Source organism: Periplaneta americana, chromosome 2 (genome assembly GCF_040183065.1).
Source record: "Periplaneta americana isolate PAMFEO1 chromosome 2, P.americana_PAMFEO1_priV1, whole genome shotgun sequence".
NCBI classification, from domain to species: domain Eukaryota; kingdom Metazoa; phylum Arthropoda; class Insecta; order Blattodea; family Blattidae; genus Periplaneta; species Periplaneta americana.
Window position 1 is genome coordinate 16,303,293 of NC_091118.1, and position 27,587 is coordinate 16,330,879.

The 27,587-nt window shown below is 34.1% G+C and overlaps 1 protein-coding gene and 1 non-coding gene across 4 annotated transcripts in view; both read right to left on the reverse strand.

Moving 5' to 3' along the window:
- Nucleotides 1-27,587, reverse strand: part of LOC138714114 (salivary peroxidase/catechol oxidase-like) — a 153,668-nt gene that overhangs the window by 102,536 nt on the left and 23,545 nt on the right. For all 3 annotated transcript variants that reach the window (XM_069846584.1, XM_069846586.1, XM_069846585.1), the window contains one exon: nt 22,701-23,283. In XM_069846584.1, coding sequence (XP_069702685.1) covers nt 22,701-23,283 — 583 coding nt within the window. The remainder of the gene's footprint in view (nt 1-22,700; nt 23,284-27,587) is intronic.
- On the reverse strand, nt 13,964-14,035 carry TRNAC-GCA (transfer RNA cysteine (anticodon GCA)). Its single transcript has one exon. It is a non-coding gene; the product is annotated as a tRNA-Cys (tRNA).

The window sequence follows — 27,587 nt, forward strand, 5'->3', positions numbered from 1 at the left end:
AAGTAAAAAAATAATTAAAAAGTTCATTATTTCCTAAGTATATCATGGTTTATTTTTCTGTTTTATGATCAAATTTGGTTGTCTGAAGGAAAATAAAGAAGTTAAACTTGCGAATTCTATTTGAAGCAGTAGCGCAAGTGGACAGCTTCAAATACTTGGGGTATACTATAAGCAGTAACATGAGCTGCTGCCAGGAAGTCAAAAGGAGGATAGCAATGGCAAAGGAAGCTTTTAATAGAAAAAGGAGCATCTTCTGCGGACCTCTGGAAGAAAGAAGTAAAGAAGAGACTAGTGAAGTACTTTGTGTGGAGTGTGTCATTGTATGAGGCAGAAAGATGGACATTACGACTAAATGAAGAGAAAGGACAAATGTGGATATGAAGAAGAATGGAGTGTGTGAAATGGACAGACAGAATAAAAAATGAAGCTGTGCTAGAACCATTTATAATAATCGTATCTAGTTTATAACTGCAAAGAAATTGTACAATGTTACATTTGTTCAAATGAAATTTCTGCACATTTAATGGACAAAACTATAATTCTTTCGATGAAAGAGTAATGGAACGGAGAAAAATTCTCTCCGGCGCCGGGGTTTGAACCCGGGTTTTCAGCTCTACGTGCTGATGCTTTATCCACTAAGCCACACCGGATACAACTCCGACGCCGGTTAGAATCGTCTCAGATTAAGCTCCAACTCTTGGGTTCCCTCTAGTGGCCGCCCTCTGCACAACGTCATAGATGTCTATGAACGTAGGACCGAAGTCCACACATGTGCTGAGGTGCACTCGGTGTGGCTTAGTGGATGAAGCATCAGCACGTAGAGCTGAAAGTCCGGGTTCAAATCCCGGCGCCGGAGAGAATTTTTCTCCGTTCCATTACTCTTTCATCGTATGATGACGCAGAATATCTGCATGGAAATATCATATGTACTTCGGTACATTAAAATAATATATATGATATGCGTAAATCACTTCGTGATTTAAGACGGCGCTCATTCCGTCGGATCCCGGCCAACTAGTCACTCATATCGAGTGCACCTCAGCACATGTGTGGACTTCGGTCCTGCGTTCATAGACATCTATGACGTAGTGCAGAGGGCGGCCACTAGAGGGAACCCAAGAGTTGGAGCTTAATCTGAGACGATTCTAACCGGCGTCGGAGTTGTATCCGGTGTGGCTTAGTGGATAAAGCATCAGCACGTAGAGCTGAAAACCCGGGTTCACACCCCGGCGCCGGAGAGAATTTTTCTCCGTTCCATTACTCTTTCATCGTATGATGACGCAGAATATCTGCATGGAAATATCATATGTACTTCGGTACATTAAAATAAAATAAAAAAATAAAAAATAAAATAAAATAAATAATAAATAAAAAAAATAAAAAAATATAAAAAAGTCATATATATAATTCTTTCAGTCATTTATTATCATAATACACTGCTATCTTAAATTGACTGAGCATATTGGGAATTAAATCTATGGCTTTCCTAAAACACGCTCTGAAATGTTTCACATAAAACCATTTTTATCTCGAAAACAAGCAAAAACGAGCAAAATTGTATGAAACTTTTTTGTTTTGAAATATATCGAAGGATAACCCTTTGAAATTAACGACATTACTTACGGTCCACCCTGTATATTGAAATTTAATTCTATAACGCCCTGTAAATGCACGACAGCATCTCTAGTTACAGCCTGAATTCTTGTGAAAACCCAATCGGTAGCGACTTGCTACTGAATGTCTTATGAACAACCTTGTGTAGCAGAAGATTAGAAACTTTCACCTGAACTTCACGGATTGTTATATGACGTATGTGCATACAAACAAAGTGATGACAGATTTACTGAGGGGGGGAATGCAGATATGTATCTATTTCCAGTGTCATCCGGGAGTCCGACAAATTTCCAGAAGCAAGATGACTACATCGTCAATAAAATATCGTAATTTAATTGTCTTTTAATGTCGAAAGGATCCTTGTGCATGTCCTGAGTTCATGACAATCATAGCTATAAAGAGCGATATTACTACAGCATATTTAAATTAACAATTTTATAAATATTACAGCATAGCATATGAAATAAAAGTAAAAACATAAACACATTACTAATTCTGTAATCGAACCCGGTTCCATAGCGTTCATAAAAAAGTACGCTACTACTGGAGCCAGAGCGGTATTTGATAGCTAGCCTTTTTGGTGTTGAGAACAGTAATGAATTTTATATTCCTTTTTTTCATTCGAAACTTGATTATTTCCTGGGAAATACCGATGTTCATATCAAAACTTTCAGCTTGAATAATTTTAAATGTGTAGGGGACACGATTTTCAAGAAAAACACTTCGATATACGAGTAGTTTTCGAAAGTTACTGTTCCACTCCTTTACCCCCAACCACCCTCACATTTGAATTTCAAATTGCAATCCCTATCTTCTTGTCTGTAAGGATGACGTGAATATGTTACGAGAAAATACTCAAACGATTAGGGAAAACACGGGAATTTTACTTGAAGCAAGTACAGTGATAGGTTTGGAAGTAAATCCCGAAAATACGAAGTATATGATTATGTCTCGTGACAAGAATATTCTACGAAATGGAAATATAAAAATTGGAGATTTATCCTTCGAAAAGGTGGAAAAATTCAAATATCTTGGAGCAACAGTAACAAATATAAATGACACTCGGGAGGAAATTAAACGCAGAATAAATATGGGAAATGCCTGTTATTATTCGGTTGAGAAGATTTTTTCATCTAGTCTGCTGTCAAAAAATCTGAAAGTTAGAATTTATAAAACAGTTATATTACCGTTTGTTCTGTATGGCTGTGAAACTTGGACTCTCACTTTGAGAGAGGAACATAGGTTAAGGGTGTTTGAGAATAAGGTTCTCAGGAAAATATTTGGGGCTAAAAGGGATGAAGTTACAGGAGAATGGAGAAAGTTACACAACGCAGAACTGCACGCATTGTATTATTCACCTGGCATAATTAGCAACATAAAATCCAGACGTTTGAGATGGGCAGGGCATGTAGCACGTATGACGAATCCAGAAATGCGTATAGAGTGTTAGTTGGGAGGCCGGCGGGAAAAAGACCTTTGGGGAGGCCGAGACGTAGATGGGAAGATAATATTAAAATGGATTTGAGGGAGGTAGGATATGATGGTAGAGACTGGATTAATCTTGCTCAGGATAGGGACCAATGGCGAGCTTATGTGAGGGCGGCAATGAACCTCCGGGTTCCTTAAAAGTCAGTAAGTAAGTAAGGTGCTGTAGAATTAATTTCACTTCCACTCGAAACACGGGAGTTTTGTATCATAATTGTTACCGCATATAAAACAAAATAAGTTGCTCAGCAACGACCGAATAGAACAAAATAATCTTGAATAGATGGGTATTTTCTGACGAAGCAACCTTCCATGTCAGTGGCGAGTGAATACCCATAATGCAATCATAGGGGGGCGTGAAAATCCGCATGTCTCATATGAACTGGAACGGGCTAGTCCTAAAGTTTATCTTCGCAGAGGAAACAGTTCGATCAGGACTATACCTGGACATGTTGAAAAACTTTTTCGAACCACAACTGCAACAAGAAAACAACATGGGTATTGCGTTCCAGCAGGATGGTGCACCACCTCATTCGGCAACAGACGTCCGTGACTATCTGGATGACACATTTGGTAGCAATTGGTTTGGTAGAGGAGGGCCAATTATGTGGCCTCCAAATTCCCCAGACTTCACACCACCCGATTTCTTTCTCTGGGGTTTCGTGAAGAACAATGTGTATGCACAGCGACCCAAGGATATTCATGATCTCAGAGCAAAGATTTTCTCAGCTTTTGATAAAGTTATCCCTGAGACCACACAGGAGTAATTAGCCTCACGATATGAAATTTCTCGCGTTCGTAATGGTGGGCATGTTGAAGTCTAATTTGGACAAAACTCCCATTCTTCTAGAATACAAGTACAAATTAGTTAACAACAAATAGTAACAATTCTCATTTTACCACGTTTTTATCTTAAGTCTTCCCAAACTGATCACCAGAAACAGGAAGTTTAGGCATTATGAATCATTAAAATATGGAGGCAAAAAGGCATCATAATTAGCTAAAATAGGCAGGTAAAAAGGCATTATAAATAGCTAAAATACGCAATAAAAGGCAATTACAAAAACCTTGCACTAGGCCCACAAACTTGCATTTTCCACAAAGGGATTTGGGCAGCAAGAAAAGCTTTACATATGTCGAATGCAAATTGAGATTTTCGACTCGATGTTGCAATTACTGTTGGAAGCAAAGAAATCTTCTTCCCAGTAGCCTTGGAAAGTGCATTTTGTGTTTAGTTGTACTGATATGTTGCGATATGAAATATTTAGCTATAGTCCCGTCGCTGTTATTCCCGGAATGAATCCTCCTCTTTGCTTAAGTCTTAGGAAGTGAAGGCTCTATAAAGTCTAGGTAGGTAGTATCGTTCGCCATTTTTGTTCTTTCGTTGCCGAGCTACCATACGGGGAATCTATTTGCCACACCGTTACACATTATCATTTAGTAGCTCCTATGATAACAAATCAAACGCACTTGTTGCCATGTCAAATAAACACAAGCGATAATTAAAACGCTTACTGTTATACATTTTTGCACGGCAGCATTGATTGTTGCAAAGAGAATATGAACTGACTGAAAGACAATAATATACATTCGGTGAAGTCACTTTCATTGTAGCGGTTATAGAAGTAAATTAAAATATACATGTAGTCTTTTTTGATAATAAATTAATAAATAATGATAAATAATAAAATAAAGGCAAAAAGTATTTATTTTGTAAATTAGGCATTTATATTTAAAAAGGCAGAAAAGGGCAACATAAAACTGTGACGTTTCAATCACAAAGGGATAATTCGTACAGATTTACTTTAAAAATGAAGATAGATTTAACACATTTAAAAAGGCATTCTGCCAATGTTCCGATCTCTGCTGAACACCCTGTATAATAAAAAAAATTATTCGCTCATTTTCATAATTTCATAATTTAATTGCATGACCTAAAACTCCAGAAATTGACAGCAGATGGAATTTATTTTATCTGAAAATGACTACCATTAAAAAAACACTTGTGTCTTCTCACTGACACCGACTAGTTTCCTTCGTATAGTGAACGTGTGCTCTGCATTTGTCACGGCCACTGAGACGCCTTGCCGTGCTGACTCCCGCTGATCGCTGCGACATTGTTTACGATCACGTAACCATGCGACATTGACATTTTCATGCGCGCTGCATCATGGTCTTACCTCACAGCTGTCATTGTGACTCCCACACGGGGAGACCTGGGGAATTCTGAAGGATTTCCTGACATCGAATCAGTCCGTCGTAATTGGGTCAACTTCTAGGAAATGTGAACAGCGTCTGAAATCCGGCTCCGTGAGATCATGGGAGATATTCTGAGAAGCATGCGGATACAGTAGCGGATAAGGTGAGACGGATCCTAAAGAAAAAGGAATGTATTCGATTCTGTTTTTTTTCTTCGTACACCGAAAAGAAATACCTTCCAGTATAAAGACAAAAAAACTGTCTCATGCTAAGGACATTTGCTCAATCATAACATATAATATACAATACTTAAACAGCACGTCATTAACAGCTGATTTAATAACAAATATTTATGTCAAAGAATAAGTATACTTATGTTGGCCAAATAGTGTTATTCCTCAACTCTAGCCACGGAGAAGTCCAAGACCTTTATGCTGTTCGTGATTGTTATTGTGAACATGGTTGAGATTCTGAAAATGTTTGGGATTTAAAATAACATTTTGAGTTGTCGCGATATGACTTCCTAAGTTAAAGCGACATAAAATAAATAAATAAAAAAAAAATTTGATATTTATTTTCGTTTCTTTATTCATAATCTCTGCGTGTAAACTTAACCAGGCGGAGCCTTCTAGTTAACTACTTGATAATCGCTTCCTCATTCCAGGAGGCCTAGTCCCCAGACAACAATGCAATTGATAGTCGAAACGATTCACACATCAAATGACGCCAATGTGTTGTTTGAAACTGTAATTAATAATATGATTACAGAGAATTGGATTAATTGGGAATTAATACCACATTCACGTACTTTATAATTGGATTATATTAAATAAAATATTTCTGTCTTTATAAATCCAGTATTTATTAATCACCTCATTTATGTCCAAATAACAATTCTTGATTGAATTGAAGTTAAATATTTCGTTAAGCTTTTATACCTAAAAAAAAAGAAAAACGTTTCACATAAATCGATACCGAAATCACAGAATTACAGAAACTGTTTTAGCACGGCCTCCTTATATAAATATGTATATCAGTGAAATAAAGAAGCATCAAAATACGTTATTCATTTATTAGTTAATATATCATCGTTATTGTTGGAATTGCCTATATAAAGACACGGCATCCCGGATGGCTGGGCGGTTTCTTTCAGGAAATGCTGTGATGCACATAACCTCTTAAAATATAGAAACAAATGACTGTGGGTCCGGCAACATAATAAGCATAGTTTGTGCACTTTATTTTGCGAATGTTGTAGCAGAAGTATAACCCGGGCCATGACTGAACAAATGAAGTCATTTAATCAAAGAATGTGCTGCGGGTGGTATCGACGAACTCCCATAAGGGGCAACGCTTTAATCTTTGTTACAATTTTTCTCAGAGGAGTACGCAGACAAACATTCCACTTTAAATGCTAGAGACATGCCAAAGGAAAATGAAGAGAAATATTCTAGGCGTCAATTCCAATCCTAATTAAAAACACAGATCATTGTATGAAATGAAAGCCCTTAATTTCGATGGTTCTATCATCTATGTACCCCCTTGGTTGAATTGGATAGCGATATCGTTTCTTGCAGTAGGATATAAACATTCTTGTAACGCTGTTTGGACCTAATTAAATGATTGATATGTTTTCTATTCCGAAAATGAACTTTCACCCGGAATTTGATTTATGAAGTTACTGGCCGAGACGAGACCAAACAGTTGCAGCCCTACTAAAGATCTGTGGAATGAATACATGCATCACGTTGAACAGTTGAAAGTTGTTTACTTTTAACAGGCGCTACATCGTTTGTCAACTCTTTAAACAGTTGAAAGGTATTAATTTTTAACACTAGTATTAACAAATACCTTACTATAATAATACTGGACAGCTAGCAGTTCTGCGCGCGAATGACGCTGGTGCTGCTACCTAGGCGACCGGTGTGGCGTTACTCGCGAAACAAGCTGTAATCAACTGCAATGTATATTGTTGCTGGGCTAATTTTAATAGTTTTATTAATTAGTGCTGTGTTAAAATGTCAGGGTGTGTATGTCCTGTTTATAATTGTTACAAAATTACAGCATTACAAATTGCTCCAAATCGTACTTTCGATTTCCGAGGGATCATAAAACGTGAGTCAACAACATTCTTTAGTAGGCCTAATTCCTTCGTCTTTGTGTTGATAGAAAAATACAAATATTAGCTTTTTTATTTAGACCTAATAAATGAATAGAAGTTAAAATGTATTGGAAATTTTAAGGTTTTATCAAATTAAGTTTTATTGTTGTCCACATGCCTTTACTAATTATTACAAGCATCAGATTACTATTAATTTTAGCTTTGTAGTTGTCAGCAATGCGTATATAAAGCATTATTGTAAATTCATTCTTAATGTCAGAATTGATTTTGTCTCACTAAACCAAAGAAAAAATATATAACAATTACGGAAAGTAATATGAAATATGCAATATTTCTCATAATATGCGGCTTTGATATAAGGTAATAATTTTACATTAAATACTATTCAACATTTCTTAAGTGTCTCATATAATATTCCACATTAGTAATTCACGTTTTAAACAATAGCCCGAATCTCGCTATGTTAATATTTGTATTTGTGGACGTAATTCCATCCCGCTCCACTAGATGTCAGGTCCGCGATATTTCGCACTCACACCAATGCTGCTAGTATACAGCTGTCAGGTATTATTATAGTAAGGTATTTGGTATTGATGTAGTTACTTTTAAAATACATTTCAATGATAGACCTAGTAAAATTTTAACACAGTCGTTGGAGATTGTTGATTTTCGCAATAACTATGAATGCAAAATACGCCTAAATACTGTAAAAATAAGTAATTTTATGTTTAAAAGGATGTTAAATATATTAGTGCGGCTTTTTAATCCGTTATTTAATGCAAAATTGAATAAAAATACGAAACGTATGTGTTTTTACGAAATAAGAGCGAAAATTGTATTTTATGAGACATTTTTGTGTGTTTGTAAAAAAGTCAGAATCTATCTAAAGTCCTCATCACATACAGGTTCTTATATTCTTTAAATAGTATGGTCACATCTCCATGTTTACATTTATGGTACGAATAGCATAGGAATGTGTCCTACCTGACATCTGTACCGTTATCTCCATCTTTTAACTGATATGCCTGGTGCTAGAATTTTGGCTGTCTGTGCAATTTCTTTAGGTCACAAACAAGCTGTATGTGATAGCGGATGATTGAGACTGAGTAACAAGATGGAGCGGGATAAGATCACACCATATCTTTTGGCGTGTTTGTTAATGTTCACAATTCCACTGAAATTTTATATGTAACATTACTTATGTATTATTTTTAAGAATCTTAACTGGAAAATCTAGAAAATTCATCTGTTTACACATTGTTGACATTGAATTTTTACCACGAAACTTTCCATTAAAAATGTTCCATCCAAAAACGCTAAACAATGTTTAATTATAACATTACGTTGCGGAAGGTCATGCAAGGTTTAGTTTGGCTGCATTGTGTTGGGAGTATAACCACAGTCTAATAGATACAGTCACGCAACTCATACGTATAAAATATGCCAACATTTGACAGCTGGCGCGACAGTAGCCCTCTAGCGGCAGGCAAGTTAAAAGTGTGCACACGACATATGATAACACATCAGAAAACGGGTTTTGCGTAATTTATTTTATATTTTTATGCTATACAATAAGTGTATATGGTTCTTACTAATTCTACTTTAGAATCCTGGAAGAATTTCACACGCAGTTAATCTACAAGTTTCAGAAGCTGGGAATAAACGTAATTCTTTCTGCTCCTTACAACTGAATCATGATTCTGATCACGTATCATGGTTTGAAATAATATAATTGTTTGTACGTGGACGGTTAATTCAATTCATTCCTAAATATATTTATAAACCATTGGAACTCTATATTTCCTGTGAGAAGAGTCAAAATTGTAGGGCATATCTCGTAGGGTACATCGCTTGGCGAACTCCTCTCCCTATTTCCTGAGAAATTAACTATTTTCCATACCGCAAATTGGGGTAAACCCGGCCGCTGAGGTAAACTTAAAAATAAAAAAGGAGAAGATTTAAACCTTAATTTGACAGACATTGATTTATGAAGTTCATTATTTTTCAATTTTTTATTAATATTTTGAGTCGCTAATAGTGCTGATATTATGGTTTAAATTTCTATGGAAAGTTTACCGCATTTTACATTACATTTAAAGTTTTCACACATAAGCTTAATTTTAACTTACCCTACCTATATAATACGTAATTTACATGCACTTATGTTATTATGACGTAGGTGAGAACAAATGAATACACAACTTTGTTGAAAAAATTGTAACTTCAATTACTCAGAAAATGTAGGCCTAATTTTATTTTCAGATCAGAAGTGGTGTAAGTCAAAAATGGGTAATGAGGGTTAAAGTAAACATTCTGTAAAATACAGCGCAAAGTAGCAGTTAATATTGAATTCATTTAAACTATTAGTAGTCAGTGAATAGCACGAAGGATATATTAATTGCTACTTTGCGCTGTATTTTACAGAATTTTTACTTTAAACCTCATTACCTAATTTTCACTTATACCACTTCTGCTCTGAACGGCTCAAATAATCACTGGTAATGTAAAATCAACACCAATAATAGTCATGCAAATTATTACAGGAAAGATTGCTCTTTATATTAAATTTAAAAAGGCTCTTTTATTTCTTGAGAACTTAATACGTCTGCTACATGAATCTACACCAACACATCAGAAATTTATCGACACAGTCTGGATTTCTTCGAGAAGTGAATATTTTGCAAAAGGATTATAATACGCCATGAATTCTTGAAAAAATTAACACCATAATCCCTACTTGAATGGGATATAACATTCAACTTTTGAAAAATATAAAGAAAAAAACACGAATACAAAAGTTATGGAATTACTTGCATTAAAAACTGTAGATACATTATCCAAAATCGGTACACATTTACACATGATCTCTTGAAAAAAATAATATATTGTAACAGGTATTTACTTTGTTTTTTATTTAAACTCTCCTTCCTGACATACAAATAGGTAACTGATAACTAATAAATGTTTTATAGAACACAATACGTAGGCTACCTACAGCGTGGATTATAGGTTATGACTGAGTTATGATTTTCTCTTGGTCTTTAGGGAATCTGAAGAACGACAAATTCGGAGATTTAAACTTGTTGTTACTGCAATTTTCGTCATTGCACACATTGCCTTTATTCCGACGCATGATTAAAACGTTATTACAACATCTCGCATACCTTTAAAGCACGTGCTGGCTGTATCAATCCTATGACCAGTGCCTTGCCTGCCGCTTGAGCGCTAGTGTCGTGAATGTTGGCAAAAAAAGTGTTAAAGTTGCGCGACTGTATATATTAGACTGTGGTATAACGTTGGTAGCCATTAAGAAACTATTTGAGGTTAAGTCTGACAAGCATACTGAAGTACGCGGTATTGGTTCTCTATAGATTTTTTATGATACTCTTTCTGATATCGAAGGACAAAGATGTTTCTTAATGAAGATTCTCCACGACTGTCGGCTATTTTAAATCAATAATGTAATTAAACGGCTGCGATCGTCTTTTTTTCTTTTCCAGCAGTAATACCAATCTTATTCCACCACGGTTTACCTTAACCGAGACTCTGTAATACGGCACGTTGACTTAAACTCACGGTTAGGTTTAATCTGGGTTTAACGTAGGTAATCTTTAGATTAACCATATTTATAAAACTGGGCCTAAAAGTGCTATAAAATATTAAACCTGAATTTTAAAGTGCAAAACTTTTAACTTTTAGTTGCTAAAATGTACCTTGTTATTGAAAGGTCTAATTTCAGCAATGGCTGTGTTACAAATATATTGAAGTAAACAATATTTTGTATGATTTCATAAATGGAAGTAAAGCTTATTTTTCTTTCTATTTATATTCTGAAAAGTTCTGGTGTGAGACTGAAAAAACGTATGAAAGGGCGGTTCTCGATTCGAACAACAGATGGCGAAGTAGTCGCACTCCAGCAGTTCCAGGCGGCTGTGATTAGTTGCGGTCTACGGACAACAAATGAAGGTAGTTAAAGGTTGTAAAGAACGTAATTAAGCGAAATTTGCTAGCTAGAAACATATTTCCCTCTCTCCCGCCCGTCCAGACGTGCAGACACAAACTGAAAGTCGTGACATCTGGGAGGGATATTGGCGATGTAATATCCCTACGTTAACCGACAGGTAAAGAATAAAAACCTATTATTAGCTGTATCTTTCGCCTGTGCCGATAGTTAAATTTTAGGACTCATGATTCATAGCAAAATAAAGTTTCGTACAGAATTATGAACGCTCCTCGTCAAGAATTAACCAAGTCAAGGTTCCTTTCAATAAAATGGCGTACAATAGAATCATTATTTTCTTTAAGGTCAGTTGGTTTTTGTTCACATTATTTTATTTTCTCATTACTAAAGTGCAAAGAGAATGTAATGTGATGCTGCAAAATTTAATCAGGTGTTTTCAAGGAAATACTTATTCCTAGAACCTTTTCGGATACCTGGAAATTAATTTTGGATAAATTTATTCTCAACTCTTATACATATTTTTTAATACACTACCTAGACCTAGAAGTCAATTTTTCAGGGAATTACGTACATGGCATATTATTAGTTAAGCATACATCTTGATTACACAACTTTTAACACTGTATCACTTCGGAATATGTATGATAAGAACTTTCTTGTGTTAAATATTATTAACGTACCTTGTTAACATGTTTCGACCTATTTTCGGTCATCTTCGGAACTGATCGTTGTTGGTCTTGGCGCCTCTTGTTTCCTTTGTGGGTGTGTTCGAAGTGTAGAGTCAAAGAGTGTATGTGTTTTGAAATTGAGTTGTGTGTTGAGAATATCGTTGGGGTGTGTTTTCGTGTGTCTGTATATTTCATATTGTTCTAGTGAGTTGAGTTTCTGGCTTTTTGGTTGGATGTGCAGTATTTCCATGTCTGTGTTGATGTCTCTGTAGGTGTGGTTGGCATTTGTGATGTGTTCTGCATATGTGGAGGTGTTTTGTAATTTTGTTATGGCTGTGATGTGTTCTTTGTAACGTGTTTGAAATGATCTGCCTGTCTGTCCTATGTAGAAGATGTTGCAGGTGTTACATTTGAGTTTGTATACGCCTGTGTGGTTGTATTTGTTTGTTTGTTTTGTTTGTGTGTTGAGATGTTTTTGTAGAGTGTTGTTTGTTCTATATGCGATGTTGTAGTTTAATTTCTTGAATGAGATTGCAATTTTATGTGTGTTTTTGTTTTCGTATGTTAGTGTGATATATTTTTTGTGTTCTTGTGTTTGTGTTGTATTCTTCTGTTTTTTGTGTTTTGTTTTGTCTTACGTATTATGTTGTCTATTATGTTGGGGTTGTATCCGTTTTCTTGTGCTATGTATTTTATTGTGTTTAGCTCTTCGTTGTAATCCTGTTGGTTCATTGGTATGTTGAGTAGTCTGTGTACCATTATTCGGAATGCAGCTTGTTTGTGTTATTAGTTATTGTATTAGTTAAGGATTAATAACTTTAATTTAAAATTAAAAAGTGGCAGAGCATTCACAGAATCCATATAATCGCGTGAAAAGTTTATGTTTTTCGTGAATCTTATCTTGAGTATCGTTGGGATTGTCAGAATGTTTTGGATTTGAAATAAAATGTTGATATTTCTTTCCATTTCCGTTTTTACACTCCTCGCTTTTAAATTTAACAAGGCAGAGCCTTCTTGTTAACTGCTTCATAATCGCTATCTCATTCCATGAGGCCTAGTCTGCAGACAACAATGCAATTGACAATCGAAACGATTCACACATCAATAGGTTTGTTCCAGCAAGGTTCAAAATCGATTCTGAACTGTCTGCTCATGCGCAGTATCTCAATGTGCGTTCCAACAATACTTGAAATGATTCTGATCTCCCAGTTCCCTGTTCCAACGAGCTTTGGAACTCGTTCGGAACGAGTGAAATTGGTTCTAGATTAAGAGCAGGAACTGGGAATTCTGATCGTTAACGCATGCGCAGATGGTTTAATCTGAAGTTGAGGTTAAAATGCTTCGAGACTGGACAGATTAAAATTTAAAAAATAGTCCACCATAGTGTTTTGGAAGTTGATAGTGATATATTTTATGACGAGTTAAGTTCGGAAGATGAATATAATTTTAATATGAGAAGAAACTCCGAAGGCCGCGAAAGAAGAGTTAAAGAAACGTTCCAACATCATAAAATCCCGAACCAGTTCTGAAAATGTACAGTCTTAGAAAAGAGTTTTGTCTTACAGATACTTTATACCTAAGTCTCAGAAAGGACGCAGCACGCATGATCAGAGGACAACGATTAATTGAAGGGTTCAGAGCCATGTGGACCAAGCGCCATAAATAAAAAGCGAAGAAAACAAGGGTTAAAATTAAGTGATTATTATAATTTAATGAAACATATAGCAAGTACTGTAATATAAAGTATGCATATTAAAACTATATGACATATCAATCTTCATTAAACTATTTATTTATTTATTTATTTATTCATTCATTCATATTATTTTAATGTACCGAAGTACATATGTTATTTCCATGCAGATATTCTGCGTCATCATATGATGGAAGAGTAATGGAACGGAGAAAAATTCTCTCCGGCGCCGGGATTTGAACCCGGGTTTTCAGCTCTGCGTGCTGATGCTTTATCCACTAAGCCACACCGGATACCACCCCGGCGTCGGACAGAATCGTCTCAGATTAAGCTCCAACTCTTGGGTTCCCTCTAGTGGCCGCCCTTTGCACATGTGTGGACTTCAGTCCTACGTTCATAGACATCTATGACGCAGTGCAGAGGGCGGCCACTAGAGGGAACCCAAGAGTTGGAGCTTAATCTGAAACGATTCTGTCCGACGCCGAGGTGGTATCCGGTGTGGCTTAGTGGATAAAGCATCAGCACGTAGAGCTGAAAACCCGGGTTCAAATCCCGGCGCCGGAGAGAATTTTTCTCCGTTCCATTACTCTTCCATCATTCATTTATTTACTTATTTATTTATTTATTTATTTATTTATTTATTTATTTATTTATTTATTTATTTATTTATTTATTTATTTATTCTGGTGTAGTTAAGGCCATCAGGCCTTCTCTTTCACAACACCAACAACACTATGATATTCACTTAACTTTAAACCTTGCTTTCTCCGTTTTTAATAAATGGCGCTTGGCCCACTATGGCTCTGAACACTTCAATTGAGGTAATAAAATTAGTTCTGTTTCATTGTATATCTGATCATGCGCATTGCCTCTTTCTGGGACATAGGTATAAAGTATCTGTGCGACAAAACTTTTTTCTGAGACTGTACAGAACTGGTGCATGCGTCGAAAGAAGTTCGATATTAGTTCTGAATTGCTTGCTGAAACAAACCTAATATGACGCCAATGAGTTGTTTGAAATTGTAATGAATAACAATATGTATTTACAGAGAATTGGATTTCTTTGAAAATTAATACTGCAGTTAGACACCCTACTTCAGAATCAAATTATGTAAATTAACTATTTCTGTCTTTATGATTCTCGCATTTATTAATCATAAAAAATTGTGTACGAATAGGTAAATTGTTATTACATTAAAATTAAGTTGAATATTTCGTTCAGCTTTTACGCGTTAAAAATGAATTCATTATGATGTCACATTCATTTGTTTTTCTTTATGTTTTATCACTGCTGGCTGGATCCTAAACTATTTTATTTTATGCACAATTTCAGTAGTCCAAAGCCTACTGTAATTAATGGTATAAGCGTATTAACAAAAAGTGTGATCATATTTCTCGAATACATATAAATCGCACAATATTTTTACGTTGTTTCTATATTCGTTACAATTTCAAATAGGCCTAAAGTTTTTTTTTTAACCACTTCGAACACAGAAGGCTAAAATCGTATTAAAGTGGTTATATTTCTTGAAGAATTATAAGCCACTAAGTAGTTTTTTAATTGGTTATTTTAAGACGCTCTTTCAACTGCTATGGATATCTAGCATCTGAGTGAGATGAAGATGATAATGCCAGCGAAGTCCAGGGTCCAACACCGAAAGTTACACAGCATTTGCTCTTAATGGGTTGAGGAAAAACTCTGGAAAGAACCTCAACCAGGTAATTTGTCTCAACCAGGAACTAAGTACTTCTAAACACTCCTTTCATATACGTGGGTGAACGTCAGCAGAAGAAAATTAACGTTCAACGGTCCGATTGACAGTTTTGCTCGTTGTGTGAAAAGGAAGAATATGTTTAGAATTTAATTATAAATCATTAATATAAAATTTCAAATGACAATTTCCGTCAGTATAGGCCTATATTTTTTATTAAAAAAGCCGCCCTAAATAAGGGTTCGAATAGATCAGCCTACTAATCAATTCATAAAGAATAATCATGAAAACCAATTGTGCGACAAATTGAAAGGAAAAAGAAAACATCAGGATAAATGATATGAAAACATAGGAAATCATTTACAATAAAAGTTTGTTGGGTACAAATGATTACTAATTATAGCTAAGGATGATTTTAACACATGAGATCCTATGGCATCAATCGTTGCATCAGAAATTTTATATTGTTTAAGTTGATTTAAAGTTTCTCGTGGGATCGTGCCACGGGCACCGAACATGAGCCCAAAAACTGTCCAATGTGTGATGTGGTATTGTGCTCCGAGATGCTGACAACAAAGCTCATAGATGACTTGTTTTTCACGACACACCTCTTGTGGCTCTTGCTCGTGCATCTCGAAACGGATTGTGGGATCAAGAATGACACCCTTATCCTTCTGCCGATCAATTATGATGATATCAGCACGTCTAGTAGAGCCATCAGAAGAGAAGCAACCAACCTCCTCATAAACCTCATAGGAAGCATTCTGACGGATTGAAGATGCGATGAGAGAACGAACCGTATTATGTCTGTTGATATGTATCTATATACGAATAACTAAATACGCAGGGCCTGCATCTACTTGAATCGTACAGTTTACAATAGAAGTCATTCTTCTTATAATTTGGGGTATAGAATATAGCAAGTCTTTTGCTTGCAATCTAGAGTAAAAATGTGATATTTTTACATTTAACTTATCATTCTTAGATGAATTGATTGGTAGATACTGAATAGGTCTACTGAATGAATCATATCCAATAGTAAATGAGAAATAACTAAACACATACAGAATTTCATACAGATGGTAAGAGGAAATCATGAAAATCTCGAACGAGATTTTGTTTCATGTCTGATTATTTGGAAAAATAGAAAGAAAAACATATTGACACAATTAAATGGAGCCCAGGATATTAACCTTAATACAGATAGCTTATAAAATTAATTCAGTTTCACGTACTACGTAATAAATCTCACTTTTAACGATATTTTGTCGTCCTATCCTCTCTACAGATAGGCCTATGTAATTTTTTTCATCTGCAAGGCTATAATAAACAACGTAACACCGTCATTTGTTTTGGGAGTGTCTCTTTCTTGCGATAAATCGCTGGAAACAAAATTTCCCTCTCATTATTCTAAACGCAAACGACATAAAATAACTATTTACATGATGTTGTAACTATTATGATAGTTATGTAACTTTGATTGTGAAATGTTTGTACCCTCAGAATCTTCACGCTGCCCCTCAGGGATCTTCGTGATCATCATAATTCCATACTTTCGCGCGTGCTTGCCAAATTTCCTTTTAATTACGTAAACACGCAGAGGCAAAGGCATTCAAGGAATGTACGTAACAATGTTCATACATAAAAACAAATGATTTCGTCCATAAAATTATGATCAACTTCAGTTACGAGTAAATTTATTGAAGGAAAAACCAAAACTTCGAGTAGTTTTTATTAGAACCACTTCGTCGAGTGGAATAATATATAATAAACAATATATTTATTATTTTATTAAATGAGATATTTAATTTACTAACTTCGTATTATCACAGTCTAGTATATACAGTCACGAAGCTTGAGTTGTGAGGGTGCTAGGAACAATAGTACTATTTCGCATTGTCTATAATGAGGCGATATTAGCTATCCTAGTGGTTAGCAACTATCTATGGATGCATATTTACAACGTATTGAGCTTCGTGATTGCATATACTAGACTGTGGTATTATAATATTTCATTATCTGACGTGGCCTACTATATTATTAAAGAAAGGGTTGCAATATTTATTTACAAATATCTAGTGCTAATTGATCTAACTAATTACAACTGATAAACAAAAAGAAAGGAATGAATGATGAAAATACTGATTTGTGTTATAAACATAATGGAATTTTTATAAACACAATGGAATGAATATTATTACAGAAGAATTTTTCGCCATATTTTAAGTGCATTTTTAGATTCTAAAACCGTTTTCAATAGGTAGTGCGTCCACTAATATCCTTACAACTTTTAGCAACATATTTCCCGTTTTCTCAGAAATTGTTAAAGCTAAAATTCTCGAATTTTGCAGATATCTCTAAACGTGGAGTACGTAATGATTCATCAGTTTAGATGAAATGTTTAACCACGACATGTATTCCTATACCACATACGGTTTTTTGGCTTAACATATGCGTATAAAATAGTGGTTGGAAATTAAACCGAAAACCATTAACAACACAATTCTCTCTGCTACCCGATGTCCTCACATCAGTGGACTGTATCTTCAATATTCAAACATAACAGGATCGCCAACATCTAGTCACTGATCAGCCGAACATAAGTGGCTGAATATATTGGTATTAATCGCCTATACAAACAAAATATACTTTATTGTTATTATTATTATTATTATTATTATTATTATTATTATTATTATTTCAATGTTATAAAGCTGCCAAATCCTGTAAATGATGGGTCAGATTGGGGACACTTAAAAACGAATTTTTTCCCATCATTCTTATCGGAACACAGCGACACTCCGGACTCAACGCGGCAAACTGACGAACTTGCATGACGATAAAACCCACTTGCATCATAAGAGTTAAATCCCACTTGTCCTGAGTTTCATACCAATGGCCGGTATCTTGTATTAGGTTTTTCATTGTTTTCTAAAGCATTCCAGACGAATGCTAGGTTAATACGAAATTCAAGGTCACGATCCATTTTCTTCCTAATCCTACAATTCTTCAATTATATTGGTGACAGACTATAATACTAATCGAGATTAGCACTTATCGCGATCAAGTCCGATCGCGATTACCGAAAATGTGGTGACACACTAGGTCACGCTTGGTTCCGTCTGGTCAACAGCTGAATTACCATAGAGGAAACAATTTTCTCTTTGTACATACGTACATGTTTGTTTCCCTCCTGGACAACACCTAAAGTTCATACTTTCTTTTGATGTTTGTTCATTGTTTTTTTCCTTTTTTTGTTAAAATTGTTATATGCTTTACAATGTAAACTGATACAATATATATCATTTTCAAAACAGATTTTATAACCTATAAATTTTATATCATCATGCCAAAAATTTATATTATTTTGTAATAAACATATTTTTTAAATCAACCCTAACCTCAACGATAGCGTCGTAATGGAGACTGAAATTGAAAATCTGGAAAAGCAACCATTTCCAGTTTGTAATCAATTATTTATTGAAATGAAACATCTTTCAGCAGCCTTCTATTGCTCTCTATATATATGAAATATGAATAATTCGTCTGTCATTTGTTAATATATTTCTTTTTACTTTTTTCACACCTACATTAAATTTCTCCACTACGCCTAATAGTAGCCAAATTCATTTTCTAGCCATTCATTTTCGTTTCTATTTCATATAATACAATGGAAGGGGTAACAAAATTCCACAGCAGAAGCTATCACGACTTCCTAAATAATATAAATCAAAACGATTCGAAACCAAAGATTACTAAAATGTTATTTTCGTCCACTGGGCCGTGTCTCAGCGCGATTATCTTGTTTTGGAAACAGGATTTAGCTCCTGATCGCATTATGAAATACGTAAATTGTTTTAGACTATTAAGAAATATGAACACTTTTACCAGAACATTACGAAATACGAAAATTGCACTAGAACATTATGAAATATGAACATTTTACCAGGATATTATGGAATATGAAAATTTTACCAGAACACTACGAAATACGAACATTTTACCAGAACATTATGAAATATGCACATTGTTCTAGAACGTATGAAATATGACAAATTTTACCAGGATATTAAGGAATATGAAAATTTTACCAGAACATTACGAAATATGAAAAAGTTACCAGAACATTATGAAGTATGGAGATTTTACTAGGACATTATGAAATATGAAAATTTTTACCAGAACATTACGAAATACGAAAATTTTACTAGAACATTATAAAATATGAAAATTTTACCAGGATATTATGAAATATGCAAATTTTACCAGAACTGTCACTAGTATTACATAATTTCGTTGTCAACTTTTCACATTCTGCTACAGGTCAGCCATCTGTCGGAGAAATATTGCAACTGACTGAGTGTGCTCGTCTCTATCGAGAGGAAAGTGCGTTAGAGGCAACCGCTGAAAAGTGGAGACGCCTAATAAAAATATAAAGTAAAACTGCAAGCTTATCTTTTAATTCAATCTGCGAGAAGTAAGGTATAGGTCTATATAAAGTAATGCTCTGGGCTGAATGGAAGCTTCCCATGCTGTCTGCGTTGGGACATACATGCTTCAGTGCGCATGCGCACACACTTTCCTGTTACCGGACACAAGGACGAGAGGATCGGCGAAGTGGAAGCCCGAGGGTCAAGTTCATCGCCTGCCAGACAAACGGGTTTTCGCACGTCTTACTTAATTAAGTAACATTTCCTTCTAAGGAAGTTCCTTATCAGTTCGCCGCCACGTTATTAGAGGAATACGCCAAGTAAATTGTTTAAACTTAAAGCACAAATGAATTCCCTTCAACAGAAATAAATAAAAAGAAATATCTCTCGGTAGCCACTTAGTATCCCAAGATTGTGTGCATATGAGACAAGACAAGCTGTAATTAGAGAATATTACAAACAAGGGCTGTCCAAACAAAAATTGGAATTATATATACATTAATAAGTGAGATTAATTTTTATTAGGCCTAGTCTATCATGGGTACTCTTTATCACCTACTCTGTTCAACATTTACTTGCTGGATTTAGTGAAGAACTGTTTGCAGAATATGGGAGGGGTGATAGTACGAGGAAGAAGAATGAAGTGCATAAGATTTGCTGATGATATGACGCTGTTAGCAGAAGAAGAGACGATACCAAGGGATATGCAAATGACAGCTGTGAGCAGTATGGAATGAAAGTAAATGAAAATTTTACCAGAACATTAGAAATACGGAAAATGTGTCGATTAAATATGAAAATTTTACCAGGAGATTATGAAACACGGAACATTTGCAATGAAATATGAAAATTTTACCAAAAGATTATGAAATACGGAAAATTTACCAATGAAATATGAAAATTTTTACCAGAATATTATAAAATACGGAAAATTTGCCAATTAAATAAGTAAATTTTGCCAGAACATTACGAAATATGAAAATTGTACCGGAACATTGTAGAATATGAAAAATCTTACCAGAACATTATGAAATACGAAAATTTCAGCAGAATATTATTAAATGTGAAAATTTTACCAGAAGATTATGAAATACGGAAAATTTACCAATGAAATATGAAAATTTTTACCAGAATATTATAAAATACGGAAAATTTGCCAATTAAATATGTAAATTTTGCCAGAACGTTACGAAATATGAAAATTGTACCGGAACATTGTGGAATATGAAAAATCCTACCAGAACATTATGAAATACGAAAATTTCAGCAGAACATTATTAAATGTGAAAATTTTACCAGAAGATTATGAAATACGGAAAATTTACCAATGAAATATGAAAATTTTTACCAGAATATTATAAAATACGGAAAATTTGCCAATTAAATATGTAAATTTTGCCAGAACATTACGAAATATGAAAATTGTACCGGAACATTGTGGAATATGAAAAATCTTACCAGAACATTATGAAATACGAAAATTTTACCGGAACATTGTGGAATATGAAAAATCTTACCAGAACATTATGAAATATTAAACATTTAGCAGAACAGAATTAAGTGTGAAAATCTTACCAGAACATTATGAAATACGAAAATTTCAGCAGAACATTATTAAATGTGAAAATTTTACCAGAAGATTATGAAATATGACATTTCTTCCACAACATTATAAAATATTTTACCATAATATTATGAAATATGTAAATTTTACCAAAACACTATGAAGCATGAAAATTTTACCAGATTATTATTAAATATGAGAATTTCACTAGAACATTACGAAATACGAAATTTCTTCTAGAACATGATGAAATATGAAAATTTTACCGTAATATTATGAAATATGTGAATTTTACCACAACATTATGAAATATGACAATTTTACCAGAATAATATGGAATATGAGAATTTCACTAGAACATTACGAAATACGAAATTTCTTCTAGAACATGATGAAATATGAAAATTTTACCGTAATATTATGAAATATGTGAATTTACCACAACATTATGAAATATGACAATTTTACCAGAATAATATGGAATATGAAAATTTTATTAGAACATTACGAAATATAAAAATTTTACTAGAATGTTATGAAATATGAAAATTTTACCAGGATATTATGAAATATGAAAATTTTACCAGAACATTACGAAATACGAAAATTTTACCGGAGCATTATGAAATACGCAAATTGTTTTAGAACATTAAGAAATATTAAAAATTTTACCAGAATATTATGGAATATGAAAATTTTTCAGAACATTACGAAATACGAAAATTTTACCGGAGCATTATGAAATACGCAAATTGTTTTAGAACATTAAGAAATATGAAAAATTTTACCAGAATATTATGGAATTTGAAAATTTTTCAGAACATTACGAAATAGGAAAATTTTACCGGAACATTATAAAATATGAAAATTTTACCAGGAAATTATGGAATATAAAAATCTTACCGAAACGTTACTAAATGCGATAATTTTACTAGAGCATTATTAAATATGAAAATTTTACCAGAATATTACGAAATACGAAAATTTTGCCAGAGCATTATGAAATACTCAAATTGTTCTAGAACATTATGAAATACGAAAATTTTACCATAACACTATGGAATATGAAATATTTTCCACAATATTACGAAATATGAAACATTGTTCGCGTTGACTGCATTTTTATACGTCGTTGATCTTGAAAATCCTTGCTTCCATACCGCTAACAGGAATGGTTTAGAATACGAAATTGCATATATTGCCTGGTCTCTAGTTATGAGATTCAGTTAAGCAAGAAGCCAGATGTACTTACAGGTCGGTCTCTTCCTCAGCGGACAGCACACGCCCAACTCCTGGCTCTGCATACGGCATGGCTGTCTTCGTAACTCTGGAACTTCAGCGTAGAATGTGATACACTTGACGAGGGGACGACAGAACCCAGCCTCACCGCTCTGAGTGCTGCAAGGAGGCGCCTGCTCGGGCACTTGAGGCTCCTCTGGGAACTGCAGAGGTTGCTGGGGCTGTGGTTGAGGACGTGGTTGAAATTCAGGCTGTGGTTGAGGCCGTGGTTGAGGTTGTGGTTGAAATTGTGGCTGTGGTTGAGGTTGTGGTTGAAATTGAGGCTGTGGTTGAGGTTGTGGTTGAAATTGAGGCTGTGGTTGAGGTTGTGGTTGAGGCCGTTGTTGAAATTGAGGCTGTGGTTGAGGTTGCTGTTGAGGCTGAATTTGCTGCTGTTGCTCAAAAGGTATAGGGAACTGAGGAACTTGTGGCAAATTGAATGGCTGTTGAGACAATCCGTTGAGCTGTTCTTGAAGGCGTCTCTGCAGTTCCTGCTGTTTACCCTGAGCATCTTGTAGCTGTGCCAATAACTGTGCTTGCTGCTGTTGGATTTGTGCCTGTAGAGGACATTTTTTTGCTTTAAATAATATAATTAAATGTAGAGCTATAGATGGTGGAAAGTTTTAGATTCTTGCATTTGTAATACATGAAAAACTACCAAGGTTTTGGAGCTAGTTAAGGCTAGTTCACAATAAACCGGAAACGAGAATCGGAACGAAAACGAAAACGGTAAAATTGTTAAAATGTGTACATTTAAATGTGGGCATTCACAATTAACGAAAAGCTTGCCGAAGCCCGGGATCGGGAACGGAGAGTTGGCCAAGTTTCAACTTTGGCGTTTACGTTTCCGATCACAGCCCACTAGATTCATTCTATTGCCATCTAAAAGCTATTTTGTTGTCGTATATTTTGTAGAAAGAAGACCATGATATAACCTATGCATTATTTTGTTCTGTGCTGTGCATCATGGAGCAAGTTTTATTTGATGAGATTCTAATATTGAGTGTTGAGGAAAATCCTCACGTTTACGATAAGCGGCGCGCCTCGTATAAAGATGAGAAAATGAAGGAGAATACGTGGCTTTCAATAGCTGCGTCTTTGAACACCGATCGTAAGTGAATCATATTTTATTACTGTATTGGTTGTATTACACACTACATATTCATACTTCAATTCAATAACTACTGTTGTGTTAAGTTTTGTTCTATTACAAATGTTTCTTCTCTAATTATTTTACGTTATGGTAGACTTAAATTAGGTTGTGATAATAAAGATGCATGGGCGTATTTATAGTACCGTACCTAATGAAATGTTTCAGTTGAAATTTCGAAGTTGGTTAACCTGTGTTTATGCTGGCTGCCTTGTACTCATGAGAGAACGCCATTGGTCAATTATACACAAATAACATCAGAATGCGTAATATCGACTTTACATATCGTTATTGACATACATATCGATATGCATAGTCGTCTACGTTCTCGGTTTATTGTGAATCAAAAATTTTTCATATTCACGTTCTCTGCTTCTAGTTTTCATTCTGTTCTCGTTCCCGGTTTATTGTGAACCAGCCTTTACTCTATCATCAAGTAATTCAAGGAAAGGGGAAATGTCTGCTATGTGCGTTATAAAGAGCCACTCTCCAGAAGAGTTTAGGTTTTATGTCAGAAATATAGAGACATTCAAAGTTTCAGAACTATAATTATTCACCCCTTCGGCGAATAATGTAAAAAAAGTGGAAACCATGTTTTTGGGATCTGTTGTAAGAAAGCTACTATTAAAAAGTTATTACCTTGTACACGTTTATTAATTTAGAAATATCCAACGTTTCAGACCTCCTTATCGACCTGTCGTCAGGAGGTTAGAAACAGAACTCTTCCCTTACCAACAACCATGCACGTACAAAGTCCTCATTAAGGCTTAGGGTTTTCTCAAATGAACTAAATGCTGCTATCATACATTCTTTTTTCACATGACGGCTTTCAATACTATAATGACAATTAAAATTAATTCTTTGCAATATGAAAAGCATAAAGTAATATTTTCGAAGATATGCTTTAATAACATAGTGGTTTAGTTATACCATATATTGCAGGTTTCCTTTTTTAAGGACAGGTACAAGATCCTAAAAAGGCTAAAAAAATTTGTCTCCAGACACACTTGAAGGTTTATAACTTCTATTTCTAATAAAATAAAAATTCAGGACTTGATTATATAATGCATTATAAGTAATTAATTTTCATTGAAATTTATATCTCGCAGCACAAATATCTCTATATTAAATGACGAGAAATATGTGAATTTTTCCTCAATCATTCTTATGTAAATGAATTAGACGAAAACTTACATGAAAATACATTTTAAAGATCACAGGTTGTGTGCAAATAAAAAGGTTAAGAAGTGCTGCAGTAAAATATAAGAATTAATGTTTACATGAAACCAATACTAACCAATAATACAGTGTTTATAACAACATTTTCTCGGGTCTATAGTTGTCAGGAACGGAAGTATATATACTTGTTACAATTTAATTTGGTGTACATTATTCCATCACCATTGAATAATAGCTTAAAAGAAGCTCTCCCATAATATATTCCATCTTAAACCACAAAGCAAAATTCTCAACTAAGTTATCTAAGTTATGACAAGCCACCAAACCTATAAGCTCTCTAAGTAATACGCTATATTTATTACGAATTATGACGAAAGTTTCATGTTCTTCACATTACTAAACCTTTTATAATAAAATTTAAAACCAAATTTCACAATCGAGTGTTAATTTAATTTAATTTTATTTACTTCGGAGATATTGAATCCTTACGAGGCATAATATATACAAAATAACTGCGAGAAAACATTTGTCTCTGCATTAATAAAACAGTTTCAACCAATATTCATTTGATATTTAATGTTTATATAATGGAATGGAAGAATTGAAAAATTCTTTGCGATGTAATTACAGTAATACATGTAAACTATTCAGTTATTTTCTAGGCATCCAAACTTTATTAGACAACGAAGGCCAACATTCGCAATAAGAGTCCTCTATATTGAACAATTAAAAGCGTTTTTAAGCAAAACGATGTTTAATTTTTTCGAGATATCGAATCTCCATAAAAAGGAATTACCAACGGTGGGATTGTTGTGAAATGTTGAAAACTAGAACAATAACAAATTTATGAAGTTTACGTTATTCAAGAAACAACTGACAAGCATAATATCATTAATTTATTGATTTACTTAATAAGTATATGAAATATGTTCTGAACAACAAATTACATATTTCATTAAGGTTGTTCGTACCTAAAGCAACATATTAACTTACATGTGTCAAAGCAAAAAGCACACAGGAGTATTACAAAGGTCTATAGATAAAATATTATTTGAACTGCATTTTTATAGTTTCTTTAAATAATTTCGATATAACACAAATAGAAAATTGAAACAAGCTAAGCAGTATATTTTAGAAAGAACTATGTATTAAGGAAATATTTTTGTCGTAAATTAATTTCAGTAAAACAATATAATTGAATATATTTATACTACACTTCTTCACAAAATAGTTTTTGTAAAGAGAAAACTTAAGTATAAGTTAGTAATTTTACAGTCTTTGAAAGAAAGCTTTAAAACATACGTTTATTGCACATTTTACATTTCTTTTCTTCTAATATAAGTATTTAAGGTATTTATATTTTAATATACACATTTTAGTACGTTTAAATATCCAATTTTTCATCTTTATGAATTTAATCATTGTAAAGTAATATGTTTGATTAATAATTGTTTTAAAATTATATTCAGATTATAAATTAAATAATAGTAAAATTGTAAATTGTATAATTAATATTTACCACTTTTAAAATAAATCAGTTCCCTCATAATTATAATTTATTGTGTTTATATGAAATCAAGATGTAGTTTTAAATACAGAAATCAATTTTTTACGGTTTGTTATTGGAAAAGATATTTTCTTCGATCTTATCAAATATCCTAGAGTAATACTTGTGATGAAGATACAGATTAAATTAAATTTAAAAACGATTGTGTTTTTAAAATGTGGATAATGAAAGTATTCCGAAGAAAATTCTTTCTAAGTTTCTTCAAAACCGTCTCCATTATCTTCAGTATTGGGTAATGTAAGATAAAAAAAGACTGGGAGGAATTTCTTTTCTTTTTATGAAGCTGCATAGCGAGGAATTGGAATGCAAGGACATGGGCTTGGATCTTCTGAAAGCAAAGCATCAAAATTCAAAATATACAGAGTGTTTCAAAAATACGGGGCATAATTTCAGGTATGTATTTCCCACAAGTAGACAATCAAAATAGTTCATTACAACATGTGTCCGGAAATGCTTTATTTCCGAGTTATGGCCTTCACAACATTGAAATTCACCGGAACGTTTTTCTTTCCGCAGGTCGTTGTCATTACAGAAGATGTTCAAAATGTCCACCTCCTGCTTGAATACACACCTCATATCGATGTCTCATTGACCTGCGAACACGATCCCAAACTCCAGGAGTATTGCGTATGTCCTCAGAACATGCCACAATTCGATTCCGAAGGGATTCCAAATCAGGCACCGGAGACGAATAAACCAATGATTTTAAATGGCCCCACAAGTAGAAATGGAGAGGGTTCACATCAGGTGAGCGTGGAGGCCAAGCAATTGGGCTACCTCTACCTATCCATCGATCACGAAACCTTCGATCCAAGTACCGGCGAGCCGTACGACTGAAGTGTGCAGGAGCGCCATCATGCGAGAAGTGAATGTGTTGACGATTGATCAGTGGAGTGTCTTCTAAAACATGAGGTATGGTTCCGGTGAATTTCAATGCTGTGAAGGCCATAACTCGGAAATAAAGC